General features: G+C 39.2%; 2 protein-coding genes across 3 annotated transcripts; both read left to right on the forward strand.

Moving 5' to 3' along the window:
- Positions 1–1562: 1562 nt before the first annotated feature.
- On the forward strand, positions 1563–3411 carry LOC149830155 (uncharacterized). Its single transcript, XM_090015721.1, has 2 exons — positions 1563–1629; positions 2198–3411. The coding sequence occupies exon 2, from the start codon at positions 2212–2214 to the stop codon at positions 3298–3300; it is 1089 nt and encodes a 362-aa protein (XP_089871847.1). The 5' UTR covers positions 1563–1629; positions 2198–2211; the 3' UTR covers positions 3301–3411.
- Positions 3412–14194: 10783 nt separating this feature from the next.
- On the forward strand, positions 14195–20678 carry LOC149830156 (ruBisCO large subunit-binding protein subunit beta, chloroplastic-like). Of its 2 annotated transcripts, none has more exons than XM_090016343.1 (15): positions 14195–14399; positions 15544–15807; positions 16369–16494; positions 17125–17262; positions 17373–17468; positions 17623–17865; positions 18019–18253; positions 18345–18514; positions 18995–19072; positions 19188–19259; positions 19388–19492; positions 19659–19751; positions 20042–20134; positions 20228–20351; positions 20452–20678. In XM_090016343.1, the coding sequence occupies exons 2-15, from the start codon at positions 15556–15558 to the stop codon at positions 20463–20465; spliced, it is 1839 nt and encodes a 612-aa protein (XP_089872469.1). In that variant the 5' UTR covers positions 14195–14399; positions 15544–15555; the 3' UTR covers positions 20466–20678. The 2 variants fall into 2 exon arrangements, with proteins under 2 accessions (XP_089872469.1, XP_089872470.1); XM_090016344.1 differs by having other exon boundaries at positions 14385–14463.
- The last annotated feature ends 1247 nt before the right edge of the window (positions 20679–21925 follow it).

Below are 21925 nucleotides of genomic sequence, written 5' to 3' on the forward strand. Positions count from 1 at the left end.
ACATATATATATATATATATATATATATATATATATATATATATACACACGAATGTTCATACATACATATGCGTATACATATGTATATACGAATATATAGATAATTGCATTATAAAATTTCATCTTGTATCGGATAATTTTTTCAAAAAAATCACGGGTCTTACAACTTTTGCTAAACAAATCTCTTTGAAAGGTACGTTACAAAAATAGGCAGTTAAATGTAATAAGTAAAATGTTTGGTTCTTTTTATAAATGGTGAATAAGTTAGGCAACTTTTTGTAAACGGTTCATGCCGTTTTCTGAAGTCACCATCAAGTAAATGCACAACACGTCTCTCCTGCTCTTCAATATTGTTGCAAAAAATTTAGCAGATATATTCCCCATTTCTCAGAACTGAGATTCTGAATATCTGATGCAGAGGGAGTCCATGATACTATACTCATGACCTTGATTCTACAGTTTTGGGTTTGAACCATGCACTTAATGATTTAGTTTTACTAAGTAGATCCTTCTATAGATGCAGAGTTTAGTTGTGGAGATCGTCCAATGCACAGATTCAGTAGGTCGACTAAAGAACAAAGGAAGTTTAATCCTTCATTTTCTCAGTTGGATCTGAATCCAGTATAGCTAAACCGGTCTATGCACAGCTACCATCATAAGATCCAGATCCTAACCCATTTTCATGATCTAGATCCAGTTTAGCTTTGAGATTTTGAAAACCCTAATTGTTATTTGGTTGCTTTTGCTTGATTTCAATTTCAGTGTATAATTTCTATTAGTTTTGATTCCGATTGACGGGGTTCATGAAAGATCATCATGTTCACTGCATCATATTTTGGTATTTTGATTGTTTTCCTCGATAATTGCTCTATTGCAAAGGCTGAGGAAGGTTCTGTTGTGGGTAATCAAGTGCATTTGGAACTGTTGGCACCCAATTTTTTTTTTTTAGGTTTCCAACTAACTTGTATGTTGGCCTCTGACACATTAGAGTCACTTCAATGACTCATCAGAAATGAAATGGTTTGTTCAGATGCTAAAAACTATGGATGTTAAAAGGATTTTCATTGCAAAGAACGAAATACTTTGTTAAGGATATGAAATCTTTTGTGTATGGTCGATAGCAATTCTCAGCACAATTCCATCAAATGTTTTTTTAAAGTTGAAAGAGACTTTTTCATAAAACCTCACAAGAGGCTCAATAACGTTTCATAAACATTTTAGAATATTTTTTAATCAAATCTGTTTTCAGCCATATTTAGCTTAGAAAACAACATCCTCCAAATATTTTCATAAAAAATTAGAGGTTTCAACCTTTCTAACAAAAATGACATTGATCTGCTGATGGAGAGTGAAAAGTCACAAGTGAAGCAAGTTTACAAAATAATTGTTTTGAAAAGTAAGACCTATACTGTTTTATTGATCCAGCCGTGCACCCAGACGACCTGACAATGTACTTACTGGACTCACTCGGGTCAGTTTTAACTGGATCTGGATCTGGATCCGATTCATTGGTGACCGAATTCCTATAAATCCCCCCTCACCTCTCTCTCTCTCTCTCTCCTGTGTTTATCTATAGCTCCAAGGGACTCTGGGCCAGCTACTCTTCTTCGAGCTCGAATTTTAGTGGCGGTGAGTTCCCTCCGTCTCTCTTAAATTTGAATTCTTGTTTTGCTATATATCTAGGTTACGATCTCGTAATGAAATTTGGGCTTCAACTGAACAATCTTAGGTTGAATTTTATTCTCTGTTGTTCATCTTATTACCTTGATAGCATGCTCATTTGAAAATTCAGGGTTTTTTCCCATCGATATTAGGTGAAATTTTGGATACCCACAACCTATTTTTCGTTGTACCTTGAGTATTTGTTGGTCTACTTGATTCTGCAAAGTGTAGTTTATTCATGAGAAGACATTTCTTCTTTAAATTTTTTTCTTTTTCATGTTACAAATCTCTTAAGGTTTATGAATTTTGGGTAGTTAAGATCTTTTTCAGAAGTGTAATCATTTAGCATGAAACCGGTAACCTTTGATTATTTATAGAGAAACTTTTTCTTTTCTAGAAGCATTGCCATGTATGTGAAACCCTATATAATTTGTCTCTGATGTAAAGTTGTAAACAAAGTTTTTTTTCCTCCTTTTTTACCTGTTTCTTGTTGGAACTTAAGGTTCTAGAATTTCTGAATGTTGCATGGTGATAGGATTTGGTTGAGAAATGGCAGCAATTGGAGATGATGAATTGGGGTTGGTGCTGGAGAGAATTTCTAACAAGAGTGATAGGAAATCTTGTTCTCAAGTATGCAAACAATGGTTTCGGGTTGAGGGATTGACTCGAACAGTATTGAAAGTGCTTGATCCTAACATTCTGCGCTGTTTCTTACCGAGGTTCCCGAATTTGGCAGTTTTGGAAGTGGGGAAAGGGTTGCTTGATACTGATCTTGGGTTCATAACAGAAGCATGCCCTAATCTTCGGGTGCTTAACTTGAATCTTAGGCAGACACAGCAGGTGTTCGATTCTTTTGGTGAAATGGTTCTCAATGATCTTACTGATGATGGGGTATATTCAGTTGCTATGGGGTGTAAAGGTTTGAGGAAGATGTACCTTAGAAGAAGGAAGGGAATTGGCAATGCCAGCGTGATCGTTTTGATCAAAAATTGCCCAAACATCACACATCTAGAACTCTCATGGTGTAGTAGGATCACAGACCACGCCCTTCAAGCATTGGGGACTGCATCCTCATTGGAGGTCTTGAATCTGCATGGTTGCTCACTGATCACTGACTGTGGCTTGGATTCTTTGGCAACTGGTTCTTCAGCAAGAACTTTGAAAAGGTTAGACCTTGGCGAATGTGACCAGATTTCAGATATTGGTGTCTCTGCTCTGCAACAGTTATGTAACCTAGAGGTGTTGAATCTGGCAGAATGTGGACCAAAAGTGACAGATATAGGGGGAATATCAATATCAGCCATTCATTGCCTCAAGAACATTGATTTTTCATGGATGATTAACATCTCTGATGCAACACTCATTGCCATTGCAAATAATTGTCATCATCTTGTGATGCTGAACTTAACAGGATGTGAGTTGATCACCGGATCTGGGGTGCGGTGCTTTGCGACACACGAGTCACTGGAAATTCTTATAATGTCTTCATGCTACAATCTGTCTGCTGATGATGTAGAGTACACAGTCCTCGAGTGTAGGACATTGAGGTGTGTGGGATTGGATAAAGCACTAAAAGGTTGGATGTCTAGGGAGATGGTTGCAAATATTACCAAACATTGTCTAATCGAATGGAGGTGAGTTGGTGCAAGTTTTAGAACTCTCTTTTTTGCTGTTTTTTTTTTTAAATAGATGAGCAATTGGGCATTTGTATGTCTGTGTGGTCATGCATAATTGAAAATGTGTTAGCAGCTGTGTGTGTGTGTGTATATATATATATATATATATATATATATATATATATATATATATATATATATATATATATATATCTGTTATGGGAAAAATAGAAATAAAAGGTTTTCTCTTATTGATGTAGTATATCAATAGAGCCAAACTAGTCCAGTTTTCCTTGCCTCTTATTCATGTGGCACATGCTGAACAGAGAAAAACTAGTCCTCCATCAGGATGAGGATTCAACTGGGCTGCCAAACCTATCCAAAGCCTTAGCAAAGGCACAGTTTCCATGGATTGAGATTGCAATATCAGCTGCAATTTTGTGATGATAATAACTAGTTCATGTTTTGCGAATTGGAGTGGCTGCTATCTATTTGTTTCGTTTCATAAATCTGAAAAGTAGATGACTTATCAACCAGGTAGTGTAGAGACCTTGCCTGTTTTGGTACTTTTTTTTTGTAATATCATTTTTAATTTTCCTTTTTTTTCGAGAAGGAAAAAGATTATTTATAAAGAAAATGGCTAACAAGCGAGGGAGAAAAGGTGATGAGAGGTCACCAAGGGGAGCATAAAACAGATAAAAACAATCCATATAGCATGGAAAGGTCATTACAGCTGAATTTCAGACACCTTAGGATCAGGTTGTGGAGATGAGATCAAATATGGGGCCCCTCTCCGATGCAGATTTGAGTCAGGCCAGACCACTTTCACTGAAAAAGGGGCATCCTCTTGAATTGAAATTCCTGGTACATTCATTATAATCAACAGTAGTAATTGTCTCCTTATGACCAAACCCTTGAGGTAGGGATGTAAAAGGTCAGGATTCAGGTCAGATATCCTACTGAATCCATATCCATTTAGTCGGATTGGGTAGCCAAAGTCAGATCTGGATTCAATATTAAGTTTTGCACTTGAATCCTATTAAGATCCCAATCTGAATATATGTAAATGTCCGTTTTATGGTAGTCTGGTCCGGACTCGGTTGCAACTGATGCCCATCCGACTCCAGTTCCAATTGTGATATATCCAATTAGGTTGGACATGGTAATGCTTAGATCCAACCCAAGTCTGAACCTTTTACATCCTTACCTTGAAGAGATACTGTATTAGCTCTGCCCATCATCTAGTGCTCCATTGCTAATGCAGCTGGACGGTGCTTAGCAATGGAGATTCCCTACCTATAATTAACATAATAATTGGTATGATTTTCTTCCTCCACCTAATGTGCTTTTATTTTCATAAAAGGGACAAAAAACTTCTTTATCTACCTGATGCGTGTATGTGTTTTTTTAAATAACGAGAAACTACTGTTATGACAGGTGTCCGGTTACGGCCAAGGGCACGTTTGAAAGCAGGAAAATATCTCATATGAAAAGAACATTTTGAAGTTTTGATTTGAGAACTTTTCTTTGAGAAAAAAATTCTCTTGTTTGTGTGACATGAGAAAACTGGATTAAAAAAATGCGTCTGCTTTGATATGGGTGAGGGCTGCCCTCAAAACTATAATTTTTTTTATAGGAAAAATTCCTGTCTTTTGAGATGGATAAATTCTTCCTATCAAAATCAGGGCAAAATAAAAACAAATCTGTTAAAATTATGGTATACTAACCACGATGGGATTCCTATTCCCATCGTGGTCTCTTTAGGAACCTATTCGACTTGGGTTCCTTCCGGATCATGGCTCTATCCTTGTAACTGCCTGGCCTTATCACCTTATAACTGACGATAAGGGTTACAGCATTCTAACCCATCCTGCCTATCGCCCCCTGTAACCCTTTATTAACACCTCTTGTATCTCATTGCTATGTGTGACATTAGTAATATAATCATTTGTTTCTCTGTCTGTGGACGTAGGCCAAGAGCTGAACCACGCTAAATCTCGTGTTATTTCTTGTCTTCTCTATTTTATCATGGTATCAAAGCAAGTTTGAACCTGCCCGTGACTGCTTCAACTCGCATTCATAACCACCGACTATGGCAGAAGGAGAGAACGAGTCCAGTTCTCCCGCGTATGGCTTATCAAGGATGGTGGATGCAGGAACAAAATCCGACCCTCAAGATTATCATCGTTTCACTCAATGGATCCAATTACTTGTCCTGGTCGAAATCAGCTACTCTCTTCCTTAGTTGGAAGTCTAAACTTGGATTCATCAACGACAAGATCGTTCCTCCGAAACCCAAGGACCTTACCTACGAAGAGTGGGAATCTGGGAATCACCTCGTTATGTCCTGGTTGTTAAACTCCATGGACCCAAGCATTGTCAAGGGTTTCCTATTTCTCGATACAGCTAAAGACATATGGGAATCCCTGAGAAATATTTACGGTGAGCAAAATAATTTGGCCAGACTCTATCAACTTCAACAGGACATCGCGCTCCTGACTAAGGAAGACAAGCCGTTTCACTCTTACCGCAACTCGCTATGTGCCATGTGGGACAAAAGAAATCTCTATTGTCCCATCACCAATGACATCGATTTTATCAAAAGGCGCATCGAAGAAAACAAAGTATTCAAAATTCTAGTTGCACTCGAACAGGACTACGATCACTTGAGAAGTCAAATCCTTATGTCCAGAGAGCTATCCCTCTTTAACGAAGTTTGCTCCATCATCCAACGTGAAGAAACACACTGCAAGGTAATGGGATCTACTCCCATACATCACATTGAAAGCCACGAGAAAACCTCCTTCTCCAGCCGCTCCAAGGACACATCGTCCAGAACACTGTCTGAACTCATGACTGGTGAGAACTCTTGTAGCCACGTAAGACCCTGCTACAGCCATTGCAAAAAACTCAAACACCTAAAAGAAAAGTGATAGGATCTTCATTGTCGCCTTAAGCAACAAAAGGTACATAACAAAGGGTCAAAGGCAGGAACCACCATGGACAACCTTACGCAACTTCTTCAGCAAATTAATAAATCCAAGCTCGCGGCCTTGCTAGAAGGTCAACAAAAGAAACTTGTAGTTTACATATCCGCCCTTGGTTCTAAACTCATTAGTTGCAGGTGGGTCATTGATATTGGTGCCACTAACCACATGACAGGTAAGGTAGATCTACTCTCCAATCTTTGATCCGCCAACAAGGGTCCCGTTAGTATTGCTAGTGGAACGCAGATGCTGACCCAAAGTGTTGGTGAGGTCTCCCTCCTTAATGGGCCGAGTTCATCAGAGGCCCTATATATTTCCTTTTTTTGCTCTAGCCTCATGTCGGTTAGCAAAATTACGGAAAGTCATAACCGCATTACTATTTTTTCCTCTAAGCATGTGGTGTTTCAAGATCTGAGCACGAACAAGGTGATTGGTAGGGACATGCGGTAAATGGGCTCTACCTCATCGATGCAGAAAATAGGGCTCACACCGCCTACAAAGAGAACAACATGGACAAGAAGTGACACATTAGACTTGGACACCCCTCGCACCAAACTTTAAGAAGGATATTCTTCGACATACCTCCACCTCAGCACTCATGTGATGCATGGTAATACTATAAGCAAAACAAACTTTTGATTTCCTTATCTGAGTCTAAAACTGATGAATTTTTTTCCCTTATTCACTCTGATGTATGACGGCCGACCCCTATTGAATTTTATTCTAGCTATAGATATTTCATCACTTTTTTAGATGAATGCTCTCACGCCATATAGGTATATCTGTTCAAACACAAAGATGAAGTTTTTGAAACTTATAAAAAATTTCAAAACATGCCCCAACCCCAGTTTAATGCCAAGAGCAAGACCTTTTGCTCTGATAATGGGACAAAGTACATCAACGACAAGTTCACTTAATATCTTACCAATCATGGCATCACCCACCAGACCAGTTGTATCGGCACACCCCAGCAAAATGGAGTTGTGGAATGCAAGAACAGGACCCTCCTAAATATAGCTAGAGCCCTCATGTTTCACATGAATATCCCTAAACGCTTCTGGTCAGACGCCATATCCACAGCCTGCTATATATCCAATTGCCTACTAAGCCAAGCCGTCAACTGCATGATCCCCTTGGATATGATCAGGGGAAAGAGCGTGTGTTTGGATGCAAGTGCTTTGTCCATCTACAAGAGTGATATAGAGACAAATTCAAAAAAAGAGTGGCCAAATGCATATTCTTGGGATACTCTTCCGTCAAAAAAAGATATAAATGTTATGATCCCGTAAACAAAAGGTTTTTTCTCTCTCGGGGTGTCGAGTTCTTCGAGGACAAACCCTATTACCAAGATAAAGACATGCCTACCTATGACATCGACCTTCGGGGGGGCAAACATTGCCAAATACCGTACCGGCTCTACGTGCCATTGACATCAGTGAATGTCCCCTCACCAAAACTATCGATGTCGCACCTTCAGAGCCTCCCAACACTGACATCTCCACCACTAGGGGTACCATGACACTTGTCGAGACACTCGAAGAAAGCATTGTCATACCTTAGAGATCTGGCAGAACTACCAGACATCCCAGTAGACTACATGACTTCTATACCTACTTTGCCTCTGAGTCTACTGATCATTTGATTGAAAGACACATATCCTTTGACAGATTCTCCAATGCATATCTCTTATACTTATGCAGCATGTACTCCAACACGGAGTCATCCACCTTCAAGGAGGCCAACACACAGGAAGTATGGAGGACAACCATGGATGAAGAACTAGTAGATCTACAAAAAAATGGCACTTGGGAAATTGTTACTCTCCCTCCTGGCAAGAAACCAGTGGGTTGCTGATAGACCTACAAAATTAAGTATTGCAATGATGGTGTCATTGAGTGTTACAAGGCAAGAGTCGTTGCGAAAGGATACGCCCAGGTTGAAGGTATCGACTACAATGAGACCTTCGCTCCCGTCGCCAAAATGAATTTCATCATAATTCTCTTATCTGTTGCAGTAAACCAAAGATGGCCTCTATATCAGCTCAATGCCAAGAAAGCTTTCTTACATGGAGAACTAAAAGAGAAGGTTTACATGGAGCTTCCACCCGGGCATAACAACGAGGGCAACAAAGATCTAGTCTGTTGTTTAAAAAAGGCTATATATGGTCTCAAGCAGTCATCCCAGACATGGTTTGCGAAACTAAGTGATGCACTCACACAATTCAGCTTTCATAAAAGCCCATCCGAGCACTCAATGTTCAGCAAAAAGAGCACTACGGGCAGAGTTATCATCCTCACTCACGTTGATGATATCATCATAACGGGCGACAACCCCGAGCTGATTGACGTCGTTAAGATTCACCTTCGTCAAAAATTCAAGATCAAGGATCTCGAAAAGTTTTATTATTTCCTCTACATAGAAGTCACGCAGTCTGGCAATGAAATATTCCTTTTCCAAAGAAAGTATGCCATGGATCTTCTTTAACAAGCTGGTATGCTCGAAGCCAAGCCCATCAATACACACATCGACCAGAATCATAAGGTCAGCAGGGACAATGGTGAACCCATATGTGATGTCAGCAATTTTCAGAGACTCGTCGAACACCTGATTTACCTCACTATCACAAGACCAGACATCACATATTTGGTTAATCTCATCAGCCAGTTTATGCATGACCCCAAGGTTTCCCATTTGGCTATTGTTCATAGAATTCTAAGATACATAAAGTCATCCCCTGGCAAAGGCATTCTCATGCATAGGAACGGTGACACTGAGATCATGGGGTACTCAGACAAAGACTGAGCAGATGACCGCTATGACAGAAGGTCGACGTCAGGGTATTGCACGTTCATGGGAGGCAATCTAGTTACATGGAAAAGCAAGAAGCAAAACATTGTCGTTAGATCCAGCGCGGAAGCTGAGTACCAGGCTATGGCCTCTGTATCATGCGAACCCATCTGGATAAAGGCCCTCCTCAAAGACGTGGGTTTCTCCAACGATGAGCCCATGCAGCTGAAGTGTGATAATCAAGCCGCCATACACATTGGAGTGAATCCGGTCTTTCATGAACGGACTAAGCACATCGAAGTCGATTGTCACCTTGCGAGAGAAAAAATCCAATCAGGGGTCATATCCACCACGCATGTCAGGAGCGTCGACCAGCTAGCCAACGTCTTCACGAAAGCTGTCAGCGGTGATAAACTTCAAGATGTCGGAGTCAAGTTGGGACTGATCAATATGGAGCCCCAACTTGAGGGGGAATGTTAAAATTATGGTATACTAACCACGATGGGATTCCTATTTCCATCGTGGTCTCTTTAGGAACCTATTCGACTTATGTTCCTTTCAGATCACGGCTCTGCCCATGTAACTGCCTGGCCTTATCACCTTATAACTGATGATAAGGGCTACAGTATCCTAACCCATCCTGCCTATATTAGCACCTCTTGTATCTCATTTCTGTGTGTGACATTAGTAATATGATCATCCGTTTCTCTATCCGTGGACGTAGGCCAAGAGCCGAACCACGTTAAATCTCGTGTTATTTCTTGTCTTTCTCTATTTTATCAAAATATTTATTTGAAACAAATGGAAAAGTTGTTAGATTTGCATTTTTTCCTAGCATTTTCCCGTTTCTAAACGTGCCCTTGATGTATTTTGCACTCTTGAGAGGTTTTCTTTCCCTATTTAATGTGTTTTACGTTCTTAAGAAAGAGATTTTCCACAGCTAAAGGACAACAAATGCACAGTTGCACCACACGAGTGAGAAACCTATAGTTGCATGGTTACCCCTTAGCTTGTAAACTAACTGTAAATGGGTTAGATGATTGATTGATCCAGTGATTATCAATCCTAAGTAACTGAACGCAGCCTATGCTCTGTTTGGGAGCAGGTCACCGAAGGAGTTGGGATGTAACCAGAGATGGTTATCTGGCACTGAAGATAAAAATTTGACTGACGTTTGGGAGAAGGAGGTGAGATATTAGGTCGAGAATCAGCCGACTCCAACTCCTCCAAATATACATTTGAACTCCCCTTAGAAAGATGAGGTATTTGTGATTATTGGATTCACAAGGATTCCGGTGAGTCCCCTAAAAATAGGTTGTTTCAAAATTTTGACAACATTTACTACAGTAAATGCTCCATTTACTGTGCCACTTACTTTGTTGGTTTATTTACTCAAATACCATGCTATGGGTTTTCAAACATGTTGAGAAATCATAAGTAATTAAAAGCCTGAATCCTTGAGACTCTGTTTGGGAAGCTGTGTTGGAGGGAGTTGCAAGGAGTCGGGAAAAGTAGAACAATTAATTAAAGAAAAATGGATTTAAGAGGAGTTATGGACTCCCTCTTTTGTTTGGAAGCATAGAGAACTCTTTCAAAGATACAGTCTTGCAAATATTCCTTATTTATCACCATGTTTGGAAACCTGTAGCATGGTATTTGGGTCAGGTTAGGGCCTATATATATAATGTGCATCCATGATTCAACATCTAACAAGATATCTTTAATATTATCACCTTAGGATTTTCAATCGTATGTATATATACACATTTAGTTACTTTGAAATTACCAGTTTAAAAATGCCTATAATCCCAAATGCAATATGTATCAATGCATAAAATGAGTTTCCTTTGCACTACCCAAAATCACATGAGTGTCTCACTATGCAAAAGTAGCTTCAAAAATATTAAATAAGGGTCCTACACAATTAAGTTTAAACAGTTTCATTGAACCCCAGGCCTAACAACCCAAACTTGAAGTCGAAATTCTAAAAAAAATGCATTTAGGTGCCTTAAGAGTCAACTCATCTGATTATGAGTCAGACTCTTCAATACCTATGAGTTGACTCATAACCTAAAGGGTCAATTCATATATTTATGTGTGGACTCTCAATATTCATGAGTCGACTCATAGCCTAAAAGGGGTTAACACTTATGTTCATGAGTCGACTCTCTACTTGAAGTGAATTGACTCACTGCCTACAGGAGGTCGACTCTCTGCCCCCAAAACCCATTATAGGATTTTAAAACTGAGGTGAGTCAACCCTCATTAGCAAGGGTAGACTCTTGAGGACAGAATAGATGCAAGACCATGTTAGAGTTTATTCCTAACAAGTAGTAATCAACCATAAACTGAGCCAAACCAAAAATCTTAATTTCAAAACAACAATCTTCAACGTAAATTCATGGATTCACATGATAAAACATGAGATAGACAGTTCTAACATGAATTTCTATAAGAAATACATTATCAAACTTGCATTTAACCACGTACCTGGTTAAACATGCAAGTATACATTTTAAAAACACCATTTTCTAACATGCAACAATTATGGACATACTTTCACAAAACTTAATTCAAAACATGGTTTTTTAACTCAATAAAACCAGGTAACATTACCAACAGGAAACCACTCATGATTCCACATACTAAAACCTTTTTCAAACATGCCAAAATTTACCTAACGAACATGATTTCAAACAAAACTTCATCTACATGCTTGCATGCCCCTAGAGTTCACGGAGTGGGAAGATTACACCTTGCTTTTCGCAAAAAAACCATAAAATCCACCTAGATTCGCTAAGACTCTCGGTGAGTTGGTGAATCTCCTCAAATTCCAATTAGAACCACCCACGCGGTCTATGAATGATGCAACCCCTCTTTCTTCGTTAAGACATGATGGTGCGAGAGAATGTGGAAAAATCAAAGGGGGGTGGAGAGAGAGACTAAACAAGGAAGAGAGATTAGGTTGTGACTAATAAAACCCTTAACCCCTAATCATTCCTTCTTAACACATGTGAACAAAGCACATTAGTGGGGCTGAGTTGTCTTCTTTAATAACAGTTGCCTTATCAAAGTTACCAATATACCCTTCATAACCTTCTTTGATTTATTTTGCCATTTTTTGTAAACATAATTACAAGACTACCATTATGCCTTAAAAACCATTTTTTTATTAATTCCATATATATTCTCATGACAAAAATGTCCATTGTCTTCCTCCAAAATTTTGGGATGTCCTTTTGCCCAAAAAACCATAAACAATTCTAAAAATAATGACTAGGCCTTCAAATACACATAAGCCCCATCCAAACCCAATTTTGACCATTTTTTTTATCTGATTTTTTATAATGACCCAATAATTATCAATATTAAATGCCAATCCTGATACCAAGACTTGTATTTATTAACTAAATCCCCTTTTAAAGGGTCTAAAAAATTCAGTGTTATATATATATATATAAGATTTTGTTAAAGTAAAATCTTATTATTTATTGAGGTAAAATAGGTAAATATAGGATTTACTGAGGTAAATGAGTAAAGGAGTTGCAAATACCTCATCTTTCTAAGAGGAGTTCAAATGGGTATTTTGGAGGAGTTGAAGTCGGATGATTGCTAGCTGAAAATCTCACTGTCATTGGCTCCGGTTACATCCCAAGTCCTTTGATGACAGACTCCCCAACAGAGCCTCAAAGAGTTGTTTATGCTTCCAAACAAAAGGAGTCCACAACTTCCTCTCAAATCCATTTACCTTGAAATCTTCCCCCAACTCCTTGCAACTCTTTTCAACACGGCTCCCAAACGGATCCTTAATGGAGTTGGATTCAGATGTGAACCATTCTAATTGCATGCTCAAGTATTTATAAACTTCTTGAGTTGTAATTGCTATCTTATTAGATCCAGACGCCATCGCCATTTCACAGTCCCACGCACTATTTTGAAATGGGATCTTTTTTTATTTTGATTTGCTGTTCTGTGGTGATTGAATGAGATAAGAGGCTGGTGGACTTGATGTGCCGAGCAACCAACTAGATCTTTGCCAACTATCAAAGGGTCGAACATCTCTCACAATGAATAGCTATGGCGATATATGATCAAAATTTTATCAACAAATATTCCCCGTTCCAAACTCAATCAGATCCAGTCAATTTATCAGATCCCAAAGACCTCTCCAATCCCAATTTGTAATCTGTCAGTCAGATATCTGAACCAGACATGGCCCCTTGACTTCCAGATATTGGATTCGGATCAGATTAGCCCAAAAAATCTGGTCTAAATTGCATTTTTAACATACTATCAGTTCTGGATCCGGAAACTTTGGATCTTGAAGAACCCCATTGCATACTAATTTTACCTGAAAAGGACTCTGAAGACTTCATGTCATTCTATGAAACCCAAATTCATGCCATTGATTCGAACCCTAAACTTTTGGCTGTTAAGAACACGAAAGGGTTGCATATGGTTCAAATCATTCTTGGCCCAACACTGTATCCAGTTTTTTCAGATCGGGTCTGGTTTTATATCCAGGCCTGACTCAGATCAGTAATGAATTCTGGGTCTATGTGATAATAGATTTGGCTAAGTCGATAAGTTCTATTGGATCTTATGGGACAAACATAAACTGAGCCTGGTTAGTCTTCCTCAGACCAAGATCTGTTTGCATGTTTACTCTGAACCTGTATTCTGATCTGTCACATGGTTCTTGATCCCACCCAAATCTGGATATCTGTTACCTGAATCAAAAAATATGTATTGGATCCGGAATCGACCCAATATGGAGTTCTGACACATTTGCATCTCTAGCATTAGGGCTGCAAACAGACAAAATACAGGCTGGATCTTGTTAGATCCAAATCCAAGTCCAAATCATATCAATGTGGTAATACTGGATCCAGTGCAAACGATAAAAAAACTAAGCTCTTTACATGTTAAAAAAGAACTTGGATTAGACTTTGATTCAGATCCAAATTAGATCTGATCTAAAATACTGATCCGCATCTAAAAAAATAAGATTTTGCACACCCGAAACAGATCCAATTCGGCATTCGGATCTTATTGTAAGGATCTGAATCCGAATTTGGATCGAATGTCTGACTGTATCCGATCCGTTTGCGGCCCTACCTGGCATGTCTCCTCGCAGAATGTCCCCTCCCCGCAAGGGCATTCTAGAGCCTTCCACGTACGGACAAGATTATCGCGACGGAAGATCCAACGGCCCACATCCGACGGAAATTTCGAGAAAACCATCCATGCTTTTAAACCCTACTCGTTGTCCCCCAAAAACCCATCAGTTCTTCACCCGGCGTGCCACTTTATCCATCGAAAACTCGACGCCTGCCCTTTTTCTGAGGTACCCATCTCGCTCTTTCTCTGATTTCCGAGCCTAACTGTTCATGGACATCCGTTTTCTCTTGGTAACTGACCTCAAATTCATGTTCAATCGATCTGGTTTTCTGTTTCTGCAAATGGGTTTTCATTCTTTTGGTTGTTGGTGGGTTTTCGTAGTCTCCTTTAGCTCGTAGTCTGTGCGTTTTAGTATTGTTCTTGTTTTTTAATGTTTCTTCAGAGGGAGTGCCGCCATCATCACTAGTGCTAATTATAGTTGGATGGTTGTGGTAAATGTTGTATTGGTGAGATAGATTGCCGCTGTTTTAAAGGGAGAAGAAAGTCTCTTTTGGAGAATTTTGAGGATAATTGTATAACTGAAGTTATTGGGGTGAAGTAGGTAAAAACAATTAAATTTTCAGGGATTCATACGGTGGTACTTTTTGCAGCTATGTGGCTTTTATTGGGTTGCTTTGATTTTGTGGTTTCATGATTGTTCTTTCCTTCTTGTCTTTTGAAGTTGAATTGTTTTTCTATTTTATTAACCATTATGATCATGGGTCGTTGGGGTTTGGTAAAATTTCTGCTTTCATATAGGAGGTAGGAAATGACATAGTAAAGCATGTTCGGAAATTCCGGTTTCTGGACAGTTGGTTGGTGGATTAATAGAGGAGCTTTTGCTTGTCTTAATTAATTTTGGTTTGGGAAGTGGTGCTTTCCATTTAAAACGAGCTTTGCGGGCTCCATTTTTGTTGCCCACTTCATGTCCGATGTATACGATGAAATCCGATAAATTATCAGTGGTAGATTGAACTGTCGTGAGTTACTAGTAAATTTGATTCATATCTGCAAGAGACATCCCCAAACTTCTGTTTTTCATTAGTATTTGTGCATTAGGTACTTGTTGGTTATAATCAGAGATTAAGTAATCGAAATTTTTGGGTTTGCACTACATATTCTCTTGCAGTCTTTGCTTCCTTCTTGTTTTCTTTTTTATACTTCCCGGGAGCTTCCCCTAATAAGTTGATAGAACATAACAAAAAGCGTTGAAAAGCCTTGCCAGAATTATACAGTTTGATGCATCACTGCGGTATTTAACGTTTATTGATGTTGTTTGATGCTGGGCATAGAGTGGTCTTATTAATGTAGTGTGGTTGTGCTTATTGCAGTTATAGGCAAAAATGGCATCGACTTACAGCACCATGTCCACTGTGGGATCTTTGGTGGCTCATGGAAGCCTGGGAACAGAGAAGAAGATATGTGCATCTTTGGACAAGTATGTGCAGTTCTCTTCTCTCTCAATGATATATTCGAGCTCTATCTCCAGCGGGGGAAACAAGCTGTGTGTGCAAAGGAGGCGTTCTTCTAAAATAAATGCAATGGCTAAGGAGCTCTACTTTAACAAGGATGGGTCTACTATCAAGAAGCTGCAAGTATGTTATTTCTCCTCTTTTATTTCTCGTTTCTTTATTGTTGGTGTTGCTTTCCTGGTTCAGTGAAAGTTTGGATCATAGTTACCAGAAGCTTCTTGCTACATGGGAAAACTCATTTACTCAGTTAGATTCGGAAGCGGAAAACTCTTAGCTTCTCTGAAAGGAGGAGAAGCTTTGGGAAACCTGGAAACTTCATTCCCTTTAGTGGGAAGCTCGCTTCCTCTTAGTTTCATAAATTGATTCTCCCTTCCCATTCACTTCCTATGTTTTCATGTTAGAAAATTATAATTTTTTTATAACAAGCTTGCATGTTAGTTTTATATTTGTCTTCACGTCATTTCTTATTTGCTTCCACATGTGCTTCATATTGCTTTCTGTGGATTTCCTTTTTATTTTTCATGCACTTGCATAATGGCTTCATAATTATATCCCGCATCCCGCTTCATACTACTTTTTTGCACTCGCTTACCCGCTTCCAGTTCACACATCTCTTCTTGTATCCATTTTGTTTCCTGGTAACTATGGTTTGGATCCCATCTGATTTTAGGTTTGTGGTTGCAGATCGGTGTCAACAAGCTTGCAGATCTTGTAGGGGTTACTCTTGGTCCAAAGGGCAGGAATGTTGTTCTGGAGAGCAAGTATGGTTCACCCAAAATTGTTAATGATGGGGTGACCGTCGCAAAGGAGGTGACATCTTCTCTCTACATGATCTCAAATTTTTTTCTTGGTGAAGCCCACTGTTCATTGTTATGCTGCTTTTAGGTGGTTGCCATCGTTTTTTAAGTCTGGTTGGGTCCTTCTCTTTTGCCAGTTTGTGAGGTCTCTATGTCCTTGGTTGAGAATTTTTTTTTTCTGTGCCCATGTTGAAGATGTTAGTATTTTAATATAGATTTACATGAGTAGTAGCTTTTTAACAAGATGCAGAATACAATGTCAGTATGGACAACTGATTTATGCAGAGACCACATGAGTTGCTGAACTTGTCATAGCTGATTTTAGCAGTGGTTTTGCTTGCTTTATCTAAATACATGACTTTTTGCCTGTAGATGTATCCAAACGGCTTATTGAAATTTGGATTCTACAATGGTACTTGTAATGCTAATCCTTATGTTGTTCTGAACTAGTGAGACGAGTTTTTTTTCATTAGGCCTATACAAATCAATGTGAATGTCGGTGTAGTTTTATCATTTTGATTTTATTCAAATCTAAAGTCTTGAAATCGTTGTCTTTCATTTCTTTTCTACTATTTTTTCTTTCTCTGTTCAAGCTAAACATTGGGTGATGCTGAACCTGTCTCTAATGCTGGTTCTTGTTCAGGTTGAGTTAGAGGACCCGGTTGAAAATATTGGTGCAAAGCTTGTGAGGCAAGCTGCTGCAAAAACCAATGACTTAGCTGGTGATGGAACCACTACTTCAGTTGTTCTAGCGCAAGGCCTGATTGCTGAAGGTGTGAAGGTGTGTTTCACCAGCTTTTCTTCACTTTCTTTATGGACATTGGAACTTTACTGCCCATTTGTTTCCTTATGCTGGTACCTGGTAAATTGACTGTCTGGTGCATCATACAGGTGGTTGCAGCTGGAGCAAATCCTGTGCAGATTACCAGGGGCATTGAAAAGACTACGAAAGCTCTGGTTGATGAACTGAAATTGATGTCTAAGGAGGTCTGTGACGTGTTATCCATCTTCCCTATTTTTTCATCCTTGCCCTTCAATTGTATATTTTGCACGTGATGTGGCTTTTGTTGGATTTTTGTGGTAATTGTTGATAGATACGTTAAGCCTATTTCTGACTTTGGAGATAAAATGGCTGTTTCAGGTTGAAGACAGTGAACTGGCGGATGTTGCAGCAGTCAGTGCTGGAAACAACTATGAGATAGGAGATATGATTGCTGAAGCTATGAGCAAGGTGGGCCGAAAGGGAGTGGTGACCCTTGAGGAAGGAAAGAGTGCAGAGAACAGTCTTTATGTTGTGGAAGGGATGCAGTTTGACCGTGGTTATATTTCGCCTTATTTTGTAACGGACAGTGAGAAAATGTCTGTGGAATATGAAAACTGCAAGGTTTGTTGATGTAACACCCATCACCTTCATACTATTTGACCTGTGCACCAATTGGCATTTCTACTTCTCCGTGAGGGTCCAGCAACAGAGACTCATCTGACCAAGTTTGTTGATGTAATGCCCGTCACTGAAAAATTTATCTTTTTTGTGCAGTTGCTTCTTGTCGACAAGAAGATCACAAATGCTAGGGATTTGATCAACATATTGGAAGAAGCAATCAGAGGAGGGTATCCGGTCCTGATTATTGCAGAAGATATTGAGCAGGAGGCGCTTGCAACTCTTGTTGTCAATAAGCTGAGAGGGGCATTGAAAATAGCTGCTTTGAAAGCACCAGGATTTGGAGATCGGAAAAGCCAATACCTTGATGACATTGCTACCCTAACTGGAGGTTTTTACAGCATTGTATAACCATTGTTATCTTTCAATATCTTAGTTTGGAGTTCTTTTGTATCTCTAACTTGGGAATTGTTTCTCTGCAGCAACTGTCGTCAGAGATGAAGTAGGGTTATCCCTTGATAAGGCTGGCAACGAAGTCTTGGGAACTGCTGCCAAAGTGGTTCTCACAAAGGATTCAACCACCATTGTTGGAGATGGAAGTACCCAGGATGCTGTGAATAAGCGAGTTTCCCAGATCAGAAATCTAATTGAGGTAGTCTGTTGACAGTATTGTTCTTCCCTTCGTACACATTGTCCTTCATAAGGTATAGCCTTCATGTGACAGATAGTGATCAAGCAACTTGATTACTTGAATGAGTGTGATCTCTTGCCACTAGACAAATATTTTTGGAGGCTTGCTACTCGGAGACCTATATAATCATCCGCTTTCGGATTTAGCTTGTTACCTGTTGGTCTGGATCGCTGTTATTCTAGTTGATGTCGGTGAGATGGTTACTGATCCATGCATTCATACTGAGCCATGTATCACTTGTTTACCTCTGGCATCAACTTTTCATATTTTCTTCATTCTTCTTAAGTCTTTAGATTATTTCTGTCAGTTGAAACTTCCCTCTCTTTTTACGTTCTAGTAGCTGAGAGCTGTATTCTGATTGATTTGTGCCACTCTTAGTTTGTTTTTGACAATGGATTTTGTCATGCAAGCATTAAATTGTGATGCAACATGATTTTGCAGGCTGCTGAACAGGAGTATGAAAAGGAGAAGCTAAATGAACGAATAGCCAAATTATCAGGTGGCGTTGCTGTCATTCAGGTACGTGTTTACACCTGCTTCATTCCTTATTATTCTTTTGATTGAAGTCCTGTTAGCGTGCGTGCATAGAGAGCCTGGAGTGATTTCATGTTTACTGACTGTTCTTATGTGGCAGGTTGGAGCACAGACAGAAACAGAGTTGAAGGAGAAGAAGTTGAGAGTAGAAGATGCCTTGAATGCAACAAAGGTAAATGTTCTAAGTCATATCCAGTTGCCCTTGGAAACCTGGTGTAACTGTCCTCTGTAAGCTTGTGCTGTAAGTAGGTGGTAGCTAGAACTAGGAGCTCTAATATCTAGTAACTTCAATCATCCCAGGCAGCTGTTGAGGAAGGAATTGTTGTTGGTGGGGGATGCACTCTTCTCAGACTGGCGTCCAAGGTGGATGCAATTAGGGACTCTCTTGAGGATGATGAACAGAAGGTGCACTTCCCTGTCTAGTCTCTCTGCGCATCAGCTAATCAATTTTGCAATTGCACTATGGATCATTGTGCCTATTATGCTCTCTTTTGAAGAACATCCAGGATATTCAATGGTGGCATATATAGATTTATTAATGGTATTGTATGGCCTATTAAACAATTGACAGGTCGGGGCAGATATTGTGAAAAAAGCATTAGGTTATCCCTTGAAGCTCATTGCAAAGAATGCCGGTGTCAATGGAAGCGTCGTTGTTGAAAAGGTTATACTCGCAAACATTAATGTGTGTGTGTGTGTGTGACACAATGTCAACCACAAGAGGCAAGAATGACATACTCCAGACATGCATCTGGTGCCTGAAGGGCGACAGAAAGTGGCCTTTCTCTTGTTTGCAAGGTCAGCAAGAGAAAGACGTCACCATGCATTGATTTGGTTTATTTTGTAGATCATATTTTTGTTATATCGACAGGTATTCACAATTTCATCATAGCTGGTGGTGACTTACCCTTGTCTGTGTGGATGCTAAAAAATTCCGGACATTTTTATCTGCAGGTTCTGGCAAGCGATAATTGGAGATTTGGCTACAATGCTGCTACTGGGCAGTACGAAGATTTAATGGCAGCTGGAATAATCGATCCAACAAAGGTATTACTGGCCTCTGTTTTGCTGTAAACTAAGCAAAAGGACACACTGATCACTAACTGATTCACATGCTGGCTTCTTTTCTGCTTGAATCAGGTGGTCAGATGCTGCTTGGAGCATGCTGCATCTGTGGCACGGACCTTCCTCATGTCTGACGTTGTGGTTGTTGACATCAAGGAACCAGAACCCGCTGTTTCTGGAAACCCGATGGGCAATTCAGGTCTGGTTAATGGTATCCTGTCCTTAGCCACTCCATAATGTATTTGGTAAATTTATCATTGTGCTCACAGTAGGATCCATGGTCTCTCCTTTGTATGCAGGGTTCGGTTACTAGGCAAGCTCTGAGGCCGTTGGTAGGCATTGGTGTGATGTCTGGATCTTTATTTTTGTACATTGGATTTTGATGGGATTTTGATGGTATAGCTTAGTGTGCAATTCTGGCTAGGTTAGCTAGCCGGAATCCGGCAGAAAAATGCTGTGATCCCTGTGATCAATTACTTTTTGTTGGTATGCAATGGAAATGAATGAAGGAGTCTTTGATGATTCATTGATGGTTGCACTGTGTGTGTCTGTGCCCGTGCACGCGGGGGAGGGGGTCGTGGAATCACTGTTTAGTAGCAACGTGTCTCATATATTTAAAAACAGGCAGTGTGGTTGTAAATATCTGAATGAAAAGCTGGTTATAGTTGGATAAATGGTTGGATCTACCAACGGTGGCTCAGCTTGTCAGGTAGGGGAGCAGCTAGTGCACGTCACCTTTTTTGGGGACGTTGCAGGTTCAAACCCCAATGTTTTAGTTGTATAACCGGTAGGGGTCTGCCTAACCCCAGCTTGCCTTTCAAAAAAAAAAATGGTTGCATCTGAGGCGAGTCCAAATTTGATGTTGGTGTTCTAAGGTATTCTGTCTATGTATACGAGTGATTGGTTCCTCTTAACGTTTATGTGGTTTAGATGGTGTTAAACTTTTTTATTTTCTTGTTGTAAATCTGATCCTGCAGATGTGATCTACATGGTTTGTTTTAGGAAAAATCATCTTTTGAATCATTAGTCTGATTAAAAGAGCTTCAAAAACCAATGACTCGTAATTTTTTATATTCTTAAGAGTCAAAAAATCATATATATAGTTTAAACACGGTTCAAGATATGTGGTTCAATTTGTATAACGTCTTGGTATATATGAAAGATTATTACCGTCCACCACACCGTTATGGACGTTAGAGATGTTCAGTTACTTTTTCAAGGCCAATCTAGCAAATCACGTTTGCTGCCTTGCTGAAAAATTGATCATGAAATCTGTCTTTTATATATATATATATATATATATATATATATATATATATATATATATATATATATATCACAATGTCAAGAGTATCTCAAGGTACGTTAGAGTGTGTGTGTACAGTCATGTTTACGAAAGTCCACCCATCTACTTATAAGCATCCCACGGGTTCTACCAAACCTGATTCACATTCAAGCCTCATATATGCATACTTCACATGAATTATAATATACCACATATCACACTCCATGATGCATGAGACTTATTTTAATTTAGCATGAACCATGATATTTTTAGAATAACACGCATAATCATGCACACCATTTGGTCTAATTATCATGCTTAATTTTCATGTTTAATATGCAGTTTCATATGCTATCATGCCCACATAATTTACATGCTTACATACAGCATATTCATGATAAATTTCACATTAACATATGCATGATTAACATCTTATATAATAATCAAGCACATGATTTTAGAAACATAATTTCACTAGTCAAGATATT

This window comes from Nuphar pumila, chromosome 8 (genome assembly GCF_984573655.1).
Source record: "Nuphar pumila chromosome 8, dmNupPumi1.hap1.1, whole genome shotgun sequence".
In the NCBI taxonomy this organism is placed as follows: domain Eukaryota; kingdom Viridiplantae; phylum Streptophyta; class Magnoliopsida; order Nymphaeales; family Nymphaeaceae; genus Nuphar; species Nuphar pumila.

Excerpts from the sequence above, each read along its gene's own strand:
- LOC149830155 (XM_090015721.1), top strand. The coding sequence starts at position 2,212 with ATGGCAGCAATTGGAGATGATGAATTGGGGTTGGTGCTGGAGAGAATT.
- LOC149830156 (XM_090016343.1), top strand. The coding sequence starts at position 15,556 with ATGGCATCGACTTACAGCACCATGTCCACTGTGGGATCTTTGGTGGCT. Across the intron at positions 18,254-18,344 it reads CATTGCTACCCTAACTGGAG|CAACTGTCGTCAGAGATGAA; the intron begins GTTTTTACAGCA and ends GTTTCTCTGCAG. Across the intron at positions 19,073-19,187 it reads GTGGCGTTGCTGTCATTCAG|GTTGGAGCACAGACAGAAAC; the intron begins GTACGTGTTTAC and ends CTTATGTGGCAG.